General features: G+C 40.7%; 1 protein-coding gene across 4 annotated transcripts in view; it reads left to right on the top strand.

The window, feature by feature from the left end:
* syt7a (synaptotagmin VIIa) overlaps nt 1-15238 on the top strand; it is a 102948-nt gene extending 87710 nt beyond the window's left edge. For all 4 annotated transcript variants that reach the window (XM_077567776.1, XM_077567777.1, XM_077567775.1 and 1 more), the window contains 6 exons: nt 5718-5820; nt 6711-6978; nt 8050-8219; nt 8415-8529; nt 9544-9743; nt 11676-15238. In XM_077567776.1, coding sequence (XP_077423902.1) covers nt 5718-5820; nt 6711-6978; nt 8050-8219; nt 8415-8529; nt 9544-9743; nt 11676-11780 — 961 coding nt within the window. In that variant the 3' untranslated portion in view covers nt 11781-15238. The remainder of the gene's footprint in view (nt 1-5717; nt 5821-6710; nt 6979-8049; nt 8220-8414; nt 8530-9543; nt 9744-11675) is intronic.
* Nucleotides 15239-16220: the final 982 nt, after the last annotated feature.

The following is a 16220-nucleotide window of genomic DNA, read 5'->3' as shown; positions in this document are numbered from 1 at the left end:
TCATGGGAACTATAGTTCGACTAGCCTAATGCAGCGGTCGCCTGTCAAGAGTATTTCTGGCAGCATATTTCCAATGTGACAATGTGGGACTGACACGAGGTAAACGGCACAGCCAGCTTCCAGAATAGCTTCAAAAAAAGGTTGGATAATGACGAGTGCATTGGTTTATTTACAGCTGTTGAACTGTCAACCAAGATAGCATTTAACATTAGCTAAACAACCAGATTGACTAGCGATTAAATTTAGAAATAGTTCCTGGTGAGAATTTATTGTCTATTTAATTTTCAAAGAAATTATAGTTTCCCGGTTTTAATTTAGAAAAGCAAGTACCAGCAGAATGTGAGACATTAAAATACAATATCGTGAAGATCATCAAAAAAACGAGAACATAAAAGATAAGCACAAATAATTTAGCTGGACTTAGGCAGTGATTCTTACATGTACCACTAGAGGGAGCCCTTGTACCACATGTTGTGAGAATCACTGGATTAGTTTGAACACTGCTGCTCTGACACTATGTGCCTCCAATCACGGGAGCTTTTCAGCCCTGACTAATCAGTTTTCTCTCCAGGCGTGCTGATTAATTTGGCCCCTGAATCTTCCTATCACTGTGGCTGTCGTTCATATGTGTACATCTCCTTGGGATTAGCATTAGCATGAACACAAAAGAAGTTTACATACTTATATTCATGTGGTATCTTCCTTCCAATTGAGCAATGGGAGGCTGTGCCCAGCGGTATGTGGGCCCGTCAGCAGGTACGAGCCTGGTAGACATGTGACTACCTAAACATGGTGGATACCATATGAAAGATTGGATTCCATTCTTTCATTAGAAAAAACAAACAGTTTCTACCTTATTCCATTGTTTAGTTATTACCATTTGAAAATAGATAATTTGAGTGACATTAAGCGAAAATGGAAAACATTTGAAAACAAGCTTTTTATGAAAAGATACATTATCTGCACAACAGTGACTTTGACACTAATATTTTTTTTGTTTAGTAACGCTATGTGAATCAGATTTAATGTGACAAAGAGTTTGATCATTCACGTCATCCTTGAAAACGATTTATTTCCTAAGATCCGCCATGTTTTCATGTAATTTGATACTCGGAGCCCATTGAAAAGAGATACAATGCTGCCATCTCCTGGCCATAGTGGTTTTGGATTTTCACAACCCCATTCACAAAGCAGCGCTGCACAAGACGTTGACTGCCCATTGAGAAAAAAGAACGTAATTGACGTCATTTGGCGCTATTGCCGTTATACAGTGGGCGTGTCCTTAACGTCAATGGATGTTTTTGGCAGTAAAGGAGTTTTTTAAAAATCTGTTGTGATCTGTTAATGTTAGAGAAATCTATTAACTCATTCACTGCCATTGACGGTTATAGACGTCAAAGTTCCATTTTAACTGGGCTGGCAGTGATTGAGTTAAACTCGGAGTAAAAATTACAGACAGTATTGAAAGGCTCTGGATTGTCATTGATTGTCCGGACAATTAGCTTTGGACAATCTGATCGTATTCTCCATGGCTACAGGACTTCAATCGACAACCGTGATTTAAAAAAATTGCGCAACAGCATTCAGGAGCTCGTTTGCTGGGAAACATTTAGTGCCTCCCGCGTTGCCTCTTCATGAAATTGGATTTCAGCAGACGTTGCTATTTAAGTCACGTTTGCAGCAGCCCTGACACGCAGGCAGCAATTAGTTAACAGTGAGCGCATCCGAGTTTTGGTCTGGAGGGTCAAGCAGCAGCAGGGATGACTGGCTGAACGTTCATGTGGATGATGAGCTGTGTGAGCGGTTGCTCTCGCTGTGACTGTGCCGTCCGTCCTGGGGAGTTTCCACCATGGCCCCGGACGTGTAGCTGAAATACGTCATCGCATGGTCTCAGGCGGGTTTGAGTGTGTCTTGGGGAGGGGAAAAAGAAGGAGGGGCTGGGTTGGGCTTTTGTTTCCCGCGTCTCTCTCCAGCCTTGAAGCGGAGTGTCGTTCCCCCCTACCCCCAACCCCTCTTCGAGCTGCTGGCCCTCCCCTCGGTCAGGTAACAAAAACAGGATAGTATCACAGGACGGTGAAACCCACAGTGGCCCCGCCTGCCTCCACATGTGTGTTTGTGTGAGTGTGTGTGTCCGCGAGGCTCTCACCCGTACCTGTCATATATCCTAAACTCTTCGTTCTCATTGTGTTTGCCTGTTTGCTGCCCCCCCTCTGAATACACCTGCCCCCGTTCCCACTCCCAAATGCCCCCCCCTGCCCTAACCCCTAAATCCCAATATGTATGATCTATGTTTCTAAAAGCCGTTGCTATGCCAACAGCCCACTTTCTGAGCTGCAGGGGAATCTGGTTGGGCCGACTCTGCCTTCTACTGGCTACTGTAGGGAACTGCAGGCTTTAACGCATCAACAAGATCTCCATCAAGCCCCACGGGGTCAGGCCGAATCGCCATTGGCGCCATAATGCCTCGATTCATCGATTTTTGGGGAGATTAGATAAGCCTGAAACCAACCCTTAATTTAAATTCATGATACATTATAAGACCTGGAGGACAGAAGTATTTCCTGCTACTAATGTGAGGTACCAGCCACTTTGTTAAAAGAACAAGCAGCACTGGAGCAGAGGACCACCTAAGGTGCTGGTAGGAAAGCCATTGCCCTGCTTCCAGGAGCTCCTACAATCTGAGAATGCAATGAAGCCCTGAGTGAAGCATGAAGGAGAATGAATAATTGAGGATGTTGACTCCCCCATCGATACTTGGGAGGCGGAGGAGGAGGGAGGAGCCTTGCTTTACTCTAAATCCTAAGCATCACCTTCTGCTTCACAGCTCCTTTGATCTAAGTCTCAAATTGTGGTTTAGAGCTTGAGATGTCTTTTTCTCTCGCCTTTAACCTGTTGCCTGCAGTTAGAAAAAAAAAAAATGAAAAGAAGGCCCCTGGAAATGGAATGACCTTCCCTGGCAACTAATCCAACTAACACCCCAATGATGACTAGCCCCCTCACCCCTGGAATTGTTTGTCGCACCCTATAATGTGATAATTTCCTGAAAATGTAATAATGCCTGAAAATGTAATTAAATTTGCACTTAACTTGATCAAAAATAATAATACAAACGCAATAATCTAATAAAAATGATTGATTGATATTGTAATAACAGTTTAACAATAATGTAATACCTTATTGCCCAGTTATTATAACAACAAAATACTTTGATGTAGCAGCGAACGTAACGTGGCTTTGATTAACAACCAAACATGAACATAACATTGGTAAATAAAAACTAACAGGTACATTTCACTATAACACTTAGAACTCCCAGAAATCTTTGCAGCATAGAAGTTTGAACCAAGTGGGCGGAGCCTATTTAGATGAACTCTCTGCAGAGTTAGTTGAACCCTAAATGAATCAACGCAAATAACTCTAACACTGACCTCCATTCAAATCAGACAGTGTTAAAATTTGACTTGGGGGTTTGATATCAACTCTGGAACATTTAACACCAACATTTGAACACTCCAATTTTTTCTGTGAATGTATTTAAGTTTTAGATTCTCAAAACACAATGGAACTTTGGACTGAAAATGAATATATATCACATTATCTGTTTTGAGAAAAAAGACCCATCTGAAAGCGTAATAAAGGATTTATTACATAATAATAATAATAATAATAATAATAATAATGTATTAAGCATTACATATAGGTAAAAGTATTATAATGTCTGTCAGGATTTCTTGTACATTATGAAGTTATTACATTGGGTTTTGTTATGTTTTTAATTGAGTTAAGTGCAATAAAATTTACAATTTCAAGCGCCATTACATTCTGAGAAAATGATGACATTATAGGGTGCTACATTGCTTAACATCCCTCCTTCCACCCTTTCTTGCTCCAATTCCTTTGCTGGTTGTGATTTTGTGCTTGTCCTGTTTGCTCGCTTTTTCTGTCTGTCTTTTTGTCAGTATATTTTCCCCAGTTCTGTCCTTGTGTCTGGAAAAAAAAAAAAAAGAGAGAAAAATCGACATGAACACCTTTAAGCTCTCCAAATTTGGAACAAGCCATGAAAGATTTTCAATTTCAAATCAACTTGACAGATGCTGGTCAGACAGACAGACTTGTTGATGGGCTCTTTGTTTCCGGCCTGTCCAAGGCATTGCCTTCACTCCGTGAGTGACACCTACTTGCATATGTCCTATATGCACATGTAGCCAATGCCAGTTTGTGCTTTGGCCTTTGTGATCCCGGTCCTCACTTTTAGAGTGTTGCTAAATGGTTGGGAAATCAGGCTCGAATTACACAAGTTGACATGACACCCTCTTTTGTGACACTCTAAATGTGCATTTCCTCTTTTGACATTTTCTTTTTGGTCTCCGACAACTTTTTTTTTTTTTTGATTCCATGATTATTTCTATCATGTTTTCTTTTCTGCTGATGATCAATTGTATTTACTGTCCTTTTCTTTATCGTTCTCTCCCTTCAGCATGCGTGTCCCCTTTGTCTACTGTTAGATAGATTTTGTGTGCAGATCTCTTTCTTTTGGTATCTTATTCTTTGATACTTATCAGACTGACCAAACTAAGCCTCTCTTGTGTTTCCAGGCTTTCCTTCCTTCATTCCCTATCTTTTCTTGCAGCTCTCTCTTTTTTCTCTCTAACGTGGTGTTTGTAACAATCTCACTCTGTTTTGTTTTTGGGTTTTTTGTGACTTCACTGTTCATGCTGTTAATACTTGCTATCTCTTCTTATACAGATAAATGATTCTCTGCTTGCTTTTCTTTCTTATCTACAGTCTTTATGATTTCTGTCGACTTTGTGTCTTCAACCTTCCGCATCCTCTCATTTGATTGGTTTCTCTGTGGTTCTTCTCTTTTGTTCATTTGGTGCCTAACAGTGTTTGAGTGTTTAAACCTGTCCGTTGATGGAGTGCCGTTTTCCAAAGTGTCACATTGTATCGGTCAAGACATTCGGATATTCACATTCTCTTTCTTTAATTTCATATCAACTATCTTAATTGTATTGCTGTTTACATTCTGTACACCTTCTTCTTTTCATGTGTCCGAGTGTTGATTCCGCCTTAATGTTTTCTAACATTTAAAGGAACAGGTGTTGAAATCTATTCCTATTTAAATATCAGCTCAGATCTCAAGTTTTTATTTTGTTTCTAATCATGCAGATTTAAACACACACTACACAAAACGTCGTGTTAAATGTCTCGTCTTCTACACGTTGCTGTATTTGTTTGTCCTGTGTCTTTTTAGCAATGTCTTTGTCGTCTATATGTGTCATTTAAATGTGGGTGTCTTGTCCATGTCCTCCCAGGGAACTAATGGATGGCTACTGAATTGGTTTCAAGAATACAAATTTAGTGCTTCATTTTCACTGTAGTGTTTACTTGGAGGTAACTTTTTTGTTGGAGGTTTGGATGTTTGCCACACCGGACATATGTACAGTCATTTCAGATTCCAAGTTCCATCAAACGTCCTCAGTTCTAGCACCCGTTGTTAATATGTGGATTTTTTGGCAGATCTGATTTGGCGGTTCTCAAAGAAAAGCAAGAGAAAGCGCAATCACCTTTCAAGTGACATCTGTCGCTAAACAAAATTGGCCTCAATTGGATTTTTGTGATAGGTAGTTTTCAGGTGGAGGCTGGACTCAGACATTCTCTCTTTCTGGAGGCGGGTTTACGTAGTTCCGTCGGTCAATGTGTGTTTGTGCTTCCAGGGGCAACAAGCCAGCCAACAGTCCCAAAGGTCAACCCCCTGATGCCGACGGACACTCCTCTGTTACCGACCTGGCTAACTCCCTCACTGGAGACATGGTGATGGTAAGACTAACTTCAGCATGAGCTTTTTTTTTTGCAACCGTTGCGTGTGTCACATGCGCTTGGAGCTGTCAAAATTAATCGACAAGTAATCAAATTAATCGACAACTATTTTAATAATCAAGTAATTGTTTGGAGACATTTTGTCATTTAAAATTGTCCAAATCCTCTGATTTCAGCATATCAACAGTAATTGTTTACTGATTTCTGTAGTCCTGCATGCATTATCTTCTGTATTTAACTCATTTGCTCCCAAAAACGTATAAATATGTTCTATTTTAAATAATACCATGCTCCCAAAGATGCATTTATACATTTATGTTTTTTTTTATGCTAGAGCATACAGAAAGCTTTGATGCAGCCTCTGAACTCAAGAGAATGCTTGAAGCAATGGTAGTTATTACAAAAACGGCCAGCGGGTGGCAGCAGAGTATAGGAGATCAACCAGGGCCATGTTGCAAAAAAGGCTCTTTTCCCCAGTGTTGTAAAAACATTTGTGAATAATGATGAAACGCAGCTATATTCTAATGCTAATTGCTGCAAAACGGAAACTGATAGAGATACACTTTTTTCCTGATGAAAGAAGAGACACCAATCTTTCTTTTGGTAGGTTCCATGTCTGGGAGTGAATGAGTTAATCAAAATAAGATGTTTTCAAACATCAATTTTTACTTTGGAAAACAATCCGGGTAACACAGTACAACACCAACCCTTTTTGTTTTTAGTCACTATACTAATACTTTAACAAACAGTAATCAGGGGGGGGGGGTGCTTTTATTACACTTTAATGCAAAATTTAAATGAATCTGATTAGTCGAATCGATTGAATAATGGGTAGATTAATCAATTCTAAAAATAGTCGATAGTGACAGCACTACTTTCGGTCCTTACAGCTGTCTCCAGGTTCAGAGGACGATGACGGCGAGGGGCCAATCAGTGAGAAGCTGGGTCGGATCCAGTTCAGTATAGGCTACAGCTTCCAGAACACAACCCTTACTGTCAAACTTCTCAGGGGCCAGGAGCTCCCAGCCAAGGACTTCTCCGGTACTTCGGATCCCTTCGTCAAAATCTACCTGCTGCCTGATAAGAAGCACAAGTTGGAGACCAAGGTCAAGAGGAAGAACCTCAACCCCCACTGGAATGAAACTTTCCTCTTTGAGGGTGTGTAGCATTTTTCTATTCATTCATTCAAGGCCTTATTCTAGTAAATCTGCTCTTTAAATGTTTGTTTTTTTTAATACATCCAACGCACTTTGCGATTCAGTAGTAACAGAATTGTCAGTCATGTTTACTCTACTGTATCCATGGCAATAGTGCAGCAGGTTTTCTGCCTCACACCGCAGAGAAAGGACGGGAGATCTGACAACCACAACCCGTTCAAGAAACATGAAAACAACAATGACCAACAGAGGGAGACAGAGCAGGAAGCCTGGCGGGTTGCCTTTCAAGCACACCCAGTTTCTTAGATGAAAAGAAGCATAAACAAGGCTCAAATTCTGCTCCTTAAAGGGGGGCACAGTATGAGCCTGGAGCACAGACGGTCAGGCAGACTCGTACTAAGAAAATCCGAACTGTAAGGATTATGAGGCCAGTGTTTTTATGAAAAATTCAAACGAGTTTAACCACTGCACCACCTGCTGGATCTGGCTAGCTACTAACCGGATATGAGAATCTACATTTCAGATGCCGGCATGTTGGCATGCTGACTTTCTATTTTGTCTCTTTGCTGGAGATTTTTCGGGCTATTTTCCGTTAACTCTTTGACTGCCAAAAACGTTAAATAACGTTTAGTAAAATCCTACGGAGGAGCGCCAAAGACGTTAAAAGACGTTCACCAAGTTTTTTTTTGTTTTTTTGGGAGAAAAATGATGAAAGATGAGAGTCCAATCTTTCATTTGGTAATATGTGTGTTTAATTTTCTGTGGACCTTGAAAGATCAGTCAAAATGCTTAAATCGACTGGCACCCACGGCATCCCTTTTCTGAAAACGTCTGGCAGTCAAAGAGTTAAATATTAATTATTTTCGCCCACCAGAATGCTGTCATCCTCATTATTAGCACTTGATGTGACAGGAAATCCTATTTAGGGTTAACTTTGAGATTTGATTGACATGTGGTTGAGTCATGAGCATTATTGCACTCTTAAGTATGTCGTTATTATAATTAGTCCCTCTAGTGGTTTGAGAGAGTAAATCGAGACTAATGCATATCGCATCTGTTGCCTCTGTTTTAGGTTTCCCCTATGAGAAGGTGAGAGAGCGCACACTTTACCTTCAGGTGTTGGACTACGACCGCTTCAGCAGGAATGACCCCATTGGAGAGGTCTCAATCCCCCTTAACAAGGTGGAATTGGGTCAGATCAAAACCTTCTGGAAGGAGCTGAAGCCCTGCAGTGATGGCAGTGTAAGAGAGGGAGGGGCAGCCTGATGATGTCTAATTGGTGTTTTTTTTTTTTTTACTGAACATACCAATGCCATCCATCTTTAACTGAGTTAATTTAACCAACCAAATTATTTGATATTCCCTTATGAAATCAGATATTAGTTGATAGATGATTTATGCCACGCACCAACATGTGTTTGTTTCCGTGTCCCTCAGGGGAGACGAGGGGACTTGCTGTTGTCTCTCTGCTATAATCCCACCGCCAACACCATCACTGTGAACATAATCAAAGCCCGTAATCTCAAAGCCATGGATATCGGGGGCACCTCAGGTAGACTTTTTTTTATTATTTGCTTTTTCTCTTCTTTCTCTAAACCTTGCTCAGCAGTCATGGGACCCTCGAGCGACTTTGGATTATGTGATGTTGCACAACGCTTGCTCAATATTTATAAACAGGGGTTCTGTGGGTCATTAAAAACCATTAACTCATTTATTCCCAGACGTTTTCACTGAAGCAACCCCCTTGTTGCTGTTTTACTGGATTTTGACTGATTTTGCAAGGCCAACCGAATATTGTGTTCTATTGCTATAAAAACATGGAAACTACCAAAAGAAAGATTAGAGACTCTTCTTTAATCAGGAAAAATGTATATTTCTATCTGTTTCTGTTTTGCAGCAAGAATGTAGTTTCATCATTATTCACAAATCTGTTTAGAACTGTGGGTAAATTAGCTTTTTTCAACATGGCCCTGGTTGATCGCTTTTGCTCTGCTGCCACCTGCTGGTCGTTTTATGTATTAGCAACCATTGCTTTAAGCGAACTCTTCAAGTCAGATGCTGCTTCAAAGTCTTCTGTATGCTCTAGCATAAAAATAAACATAAAAAAAACGTTTGAATACGTATTTGGGACACTTAAAACATTAAAATAGAACATATTTAGACGTTTTTGGGAGCAAATACGATTGAAATGTGCAATCGACTGACAGCCCTAATATATAAACAATATTTGCATAAATGTATATATATGCATATATATATATATATATGTATATGTATATATATTTTTTTTTTTTAAACATATTTTCCATTCGAAATGAGTGACAGAGGAACAATAATAGAAAATAAGTATGGATGCTTTTGTCCTTCTTAGCATTCACACAGGCTCCAAACCTTTCAGCGCTTCCACAAAAACTTGTTGACCTTGATCTCAAACTATGTCTCTGCATCGCTGCTGTCGTTAGTGATTAAGAGGGAATTGCCAAAGTGCAAGTAAAATAAAAATCATCTCGATCATCGCTTACATGTACAATACGATAACCTGCTGCGCATTGCCTCCCAATTGCAGATCCATACGTGAAGGTGTGGCTGATGCACAAAGACAGGCGCGTAGAGAAGAAAAAGACGGTGACGATGAAGCGCTGTCTCAATCCCGTCTTCAACGAGTCCTTCCCCTTCGACGTTCCCGCCCATGTGCTGAGGGAGACCACCATCATCATCACCGTCATGGACAAGGACAGACTCAGCCGCAATGATGTTATCGGCAAGGTAAAGTCTGGCTTGTAGGCTTTGTTGTCGTTGCCCTTTATTACGACAGGAGTGTCCCCTTCAGATTTTCACGCAAATGTAAATACGTCCAAAGTTTGGCGCAAGGATACCATCCCTCATGAATATTTACGATCCTCGCATAAGCATACAGATAAAAATCATCAGTCATCTTCACTGTCACTTGATTGAAGTAATATTATACTTTTTTGTGCGACAGCACGGCTGTCCTCGACGTCTAAATGATAAGTGGATATGCTGACTTTTCTGGGGCGCCCTATGGCACATTTGCATACAGCAATGTCAATTATTGAAAGAGTCTGGTTTCTGCCGGAAGCAGTAAAACTGGAGACGGAGACAGAGCTGTTATTTTAGGTAATTAGTTGAACCTTTAACAAGGTGATAACCTCAAAGTGAATTATTATTCCTTAGTCTTTCTAAGTTCGTTTTTTTTTTTTGTTTTGACCAAAGTTTAACACAAAACTGAAAATCAAAGTTCCACGTTAAAAACAATATTTCACACAGGTTTAAGAGCTCAGTGTCCTGAATCAAAGACAACATCAGTAAATGGATTTTGAAGCTATTTATACTTTAAACTACACTTGACATCCTGAAGCCTTTCAAATAGAAAGGCTTTCTCGCAGAAAGCTGCCGGCACAAATTTCTACCACAACCATAAGGGAACGGGTCTTTGCTAACAGCTAAGTACAGTATGGCTTTAACATATAAAAAAAAAAAAAAACGCATTCTGAGAGCTCAGTTTGATGGATGAATTACCGTCTGCCAAGAGGGGTGGCCTGTAAAGTTAAACGTAAATTAATATAGTATAATATAATGTAGTTTGTTTTCATAAGAGAGTCCTAGAGATTTCCAGGTCATATCTTTTATTTTTTATAAATAAAAAAAAAATCTATTTAGCTATGTTTCCAGACATGAGAAATACTTTGCTAATCATAATGTGAACAGAAGATATAAAAATGTTTGATTATGTATAAGACAAAGAAAACCATTTGTTCTTTTGTTATATTGTCATATTTTTATTAGCTGATAAAATCCTTGTTTCAGGTCCCTGGGATTAGCCTGAAAAAAAAAAAATGTAATCGATCTTTGACGTCTATGGCCGTCATTGGCAGTGAAAGAGTTAGAAATTTGCTCCTCGAATAAAGTCATTGTGGATACGAAAGTTATACTGTATTGTTCCAGCCCTACAAATACTGTATTTTTGTTCCTGTTGCTACAACAGCGCTGTATAGAGGCAGAAGGTCCAATTAAACTGGGATGTGATTTTTCCACTAATTCGCGGAATTCCGCCCCCCCAAAAAATTCCGTTTTTTTTTTTTTTTTTTTTTTTAGTAGTTCATTGTGTATGCACATGACTCCGACAGATAACATCTTCTGCTATAACAAAGACATTTGTGGTATGCTCTAATATGAGTTACTTTTCATTTGGTCATGATACAATTATTTGTTCATGAAATTTGAACTCTTCAACATTATTTATGTGTTAACTTAGTAATCACATTAGTTAGATATGATGATATTCTCAGTGATAGTTTTTAAAAGCAAAGGCAGTCCAATGTTTTTGAATGTGACTGATTTTGAGTTGACTAAAACTGCCATTTTATATGGGATAGTTCAATATACATTGAAAATTTATGCTGTTGTTTTGTCTATTTCTTTGTCATGTGAGTGCATTGAAAGTACTTAAAAACACGGAAAACCCATGAGCTCCGGGGGGCCTCCCTGGACCTAGCTGGGTGCCAGCGGCCCCCAGACCCCCGGCTAAATTTTCAGATAATTTCACTTTGGTCAAATCACATCCCTGAATTAAATCAAGCAAAGTCAGATTTCAGGATGAGTAAGCAAATTTGAGGGTAAATGGACTTTTTCCATTTCCGTTTGAAGATATTCCATGTTTTTCCTTGCTCCTGTTAGATCTACCTGTCGTGGAAGAGCGGTCCAGCAGAAGTCAAGCACTGGAAAGACATGCTGGCCCGGCCGCGCACCAACGTGGCCCAGTGGCACGCCCTCAAGGCCTGATGGCACCGCCCACCTTCCTCCATGGCCCCTCCTCTCCCCGCACTCTCTCTTCCTCCCAGTCCCGTCCTTATGCACAAGACTGACTTGCTGCCAGGCCGCGAAACACGGGTACAATTAGCCATCCGCTCTCTTAAACCTTTAAACTCTTTCTCCTGTTTCTCTCCAGCTCTTCTCGTTCCTCCTCCTCTCGTACGCTCCTGTCTCCATTTCCGTTTCTCACCCGCTTAGTCTCTCCTGTTTGACGTGGTTCTTCTGCACTTTTGTGGAGTGAGGCATAATCTTTTCTTTCAATATGCGGGCCTCTTGGTCCTGAACTGCACTGCAGCCACTGACCCACTGAAGGTGCCAGTCCCGTGGGATCACAGAGAATCTTAAGTGATACGGAATATAAGTGTATGACAATTCCAGGAACACAATATTATCTAGTATGTACTGTATGTACATAATGATGAATATATTAGGTTTATATAGGACCCCCTCCCCCTATACAAATAGGGTATATTATCCATCTTTCCAGTCATTTGCCTCCAATGTGCCGTATCTTCCATTATGTTGCTCCCTCCTTTTACTTACAGTTCGTGTGGTTTAATGTTTGGTTTAAGAAGTCAACTCATGAATTTCCTTTACAATAATATGTTCTGTGCAGCCCCGTTTAATCAATAAAGATTAATATTGTGTTTGTGGAATATGAGTTGAGCAGCAAAATCTATCTGTTTTTATGCACCTGAGGGGGCGGCCATTTTGTTACTTGCTGTAAATGACACACTGATCTCAATACATGACTGGATAGCCGACAGGCCAAGACTTTTGAAGCCGCGAGGCCGCCATATTGCTCCTCCCAAGAAACGTTTCTCGGCATACGATACATTTACAGTATCGAAATTGGAGAACATTTGAGACAGTACTTAGTGGAAACAGCATGATTTATGATAAACATAAACAAGAGGACTTCAGACATTTTACAACATGCCTTAAATGCATGTATACAGTAAATGATATGCTTAATGATGGTTACAGAAGAAAACGTATTTTTTTATTAAAAAATTATAACTGTAATTCAACATTAGATGCCTCTGCCAGATTTAATATTGGGGTCTAAGGAACTGAGCGATAAAAGAAAAAGGGGGGTTTCAAAGCAGCACATACAGCCCACGTTTTCATTCTTTCTTTTTTTTTTACTTGTTAAAAATTAGAGACCACCCCCCAGCCCTAAACTAACTGCCTACGAGCTGTATCTGTTTAATCGGTACGCATACCGTATAGTTTATAAAGTAGTCTGCTCGCGAAATGGTAGGAACAAGATGGCCGCCCTGTCTCTTCAACGGCTTGCACGGGCGTGTATGAGCTATCGGCTATCCAGTCATATATTCAGATCAGTGAAATGACATCACAGTTGCTCAGGGGTTCCGGTAACAACCAATCACGGCTCAGCTTCAGAAAACAAGCAAGCTGCTGATTGGTCGTTACCTGAGCCGTGAGCAACTATGTTGTCATTATAAGACAAAATGGCCGCCCCATTAGATGGATAAAAATAAATGGCTTTTGCTGCTTAGCTTATTCTACAAACACAATATTATTCAGATTGCTTTATTTAGGCTAGTGGGCTGCGTACGATATATTATTGGAAAGAGAATGTTTGGTTTGACTTCCTCTAAGTCGTCAAAAGCAATTTTTGATGAAACCAGCTGAGTTCAAGATGGTTTTGTTGATACTCGTGTCCCTCTCCTCTTTTTTCTTCTATTCCTTCATTTCCTCTTTATTGTTCCCACTTTCGTATCCCCTGGCACAATATTAGTGGTCCCCTACCTCCCCCCCCATCCCCCCACCCACCGTCCCTCCACTTGTCGTCTGTGTGCTGTGGGTGCTGTGCTGTAGCTCCAAACAAAAACAAAAATAGAGGTTAAAAGAATATACTGTACATGTACTGAACTTTTCCGAAGCCGGGAAAGCGGGAACGCGATAAACTCATGAGACGGATCACTCCTGATTTTTCCAGACAATAAGCCCTTGAACACGGAAAGAGAAAAAAGAAGACCCCGGCTCGAAATCCCAGACGCTACGATGATGTCATTTTTCACGGCGAAGGAGGGAACCGCTTTCAAATCTTCTCGCAACAAAGGCGACGCCAAGTTTGTGCTGTTTTTTGTGTGCATGCGTTCCGATGTGCGCGCTCACTTCAATTCGTGGATTGAATTCTTCGTGCTGCCCCGTGCTCTTGTTTTGCCCTGTTGTGCTGAAGATCTCAGAGGATCGCTCCATCTTCCCGAGCCGTTTGCCTCTGTGGCGCCACCCGTGTTAACGTATGCCTGCGAGCGCACGTGCGTACGCGCGCACGTGCATTTTTAGCAACGCGACTCAGAAGTCTTCTTCTCTTTTCTCTTTCTCTCTTCTTACTGCCATCGCTTCCCCATCCTCCTTTACTGCCCTGCCTTCCGAACGAGGGCGCGGGGAAGTTCTATCTGCACTTTTTCAAAAATGTAATAATAATAATAATAATAATAATGACAACCTTGAGGTTGAGGACGGTTTTGATGCTGATTATGAAAATGAAGGGAGGAGTGTGCGAAAGGCGAGATTGGGGCGAGGCCGCCTCTGCGCTGTGACTCGAGGGTGTGCAGACGAGGACGAGGACGCAGAGGACGGATGAAGGGCTCTCGTCCTCCTCTTTTTTTTTTGCGCCGCTTGTTATTTGCTGGCATGTGCGTGGATGTTTCCTGCTGGCGGTCCGCTGCGGTGAGAAAAGAGAGCTTGCGCTTGCTTGGCTTGTCATGAGGAGGCTTGCCAAGCCTGCATTGTTATGACACAAAGTGTAAAACGCATGATCAGAGCTCCAACTGACGGTTTCTGTATGTTGCCGGCGATGTTGTAATCAGTCGAGCCGGAGTGGATTCTGGCTTTGTTGTTAAAAAAAAAGATAGCGTCGAATTTTGTGTTTCTCCACATGGCACTGTTTGGCACTCTGTGGATGTGATTTTTTGAAGATGGACTGATCTGTGACTGCGAGATACTGGAGAAGCAGATAATCTTTTCCCCGGGTGCTTGAGACCAGCGCAGTGTTTCAGTGGCTGCCTGTTTTGTCAGCCGCAGTCAACTGAAATTCCTTCACAGTAAATAAAACAGACATCTGTGGACAGCATGGATACTTGCAGCCGTTGAAAGCTACGTCCTCGGAAATGCTTTTACAGTAGTAAAAAATGAGTGAAGGCCCAATCCTGGCAATATGGGATTACCCCCATTTTACGTATTTGGACATTTATCAAGATTGTTTACACAATATTTCTTTGCTGTGACAAATTTACAAGATTTGGGCTGTAACAAAAAAAAAAAACGATTTGGCTTTGATTTGACAAATCAAATCATTACATTTCAATCATTCTTGAATCGTATCGCACCGTATCAAATCGTCCTTTAAGAGAGATCTAGACCAGATATAAATTGGTTTGACCTTTTATATATACTAGACCAGAGGTCCCCAACCCTGGTCCTCAGGGACCGTATCCAGCCTGTTTTCCATGCCTCCCACAGCCAACACAGGTGATTCATATCATCAGCTAATCAGCAATCTCTGGAGAAGGCTGATAACGATCTCCACCTGTGTTGGCTGTGGGAGACATGGAAAACAGGCTGGATACCGGTCCCTGAGGACCAGGGTTGGGGACCTCTGTACTAGACTATATAGACTTCACTCCGATCTGATCGGCTGGATCGAGATCAGACGTTATTTAGCATTTTATGCAAAATTGGTGATTGCCTATAATGTCTTAATTTGCCTGATGATTGATCAATTAGGTCATTAATTGTCTCCGCGAAAGAAGACAATACATGATATATCTAATGGTTAGCAGTGTTTTTTGAAGAATTATTTGGGTTCATTTTTTTCCCCATGCATTTCAATAGCCGTCAATTATACGAGGGTTTTAGCTATTCGTGGCCATCCCCTTGATCAGTGGTTGGCAGAAAAGTCCTGATTTTGTAAACACAAATTATATACTAATAAAATTTATATAAAGAAAGATTATATTAATAAACACACGACCAAAGCTATAGCCATACCATATCAAATCGTATCCCACTGAATCGAACCAAACTAAATCGTTACATCCTTCAATCAGATCGTACCCCATGTATTGAGACACATATTGAATCGTCTTTTGTGGAAAGAACCACACCCCTAATATTTATTTTTCTTTAACATTTGGGAGGATGGCAATTAGGCATCGTGGTTGTCAACGACCATGCAGTTCTAGATTAATAGGTGCGTCTTTTTCTGTCCTTTAAAAATAACAATGATAATTTAGTGAGTTTTTGAAGGAATTAAGGAATTTTGTCCTCTTTGCGTGTTCCAAAAATGAAGATAGATTCAATGTAAGAAAAATACACCTTTTGCAAAAATGATTTAATAAAAACAGAGAATCTCTGGACAAATAACAGCCTCTATCA

This window comes from Vanacampus margaritifer, chromosome 6 (assembly GCF_051991255.1).
Source record: "Vanacampus margaritifer isolate UIUO_Vmar chromosome 6, RoL_Vmar_1.0, whole genome shotgun sequence".
Taxonomy (NCBI): Eukaryota; Metazoa; Chordata; class Actinopteri; order Syngnathiformes; family Syngnathidae; genus Vanacampus; species Vanacampus margaritifer.
The sequence above is the reverse complement of the archived record's forward strand: the minus strand, read 5'-3'. Positions and strand labels throughout refer to the sequence as shown.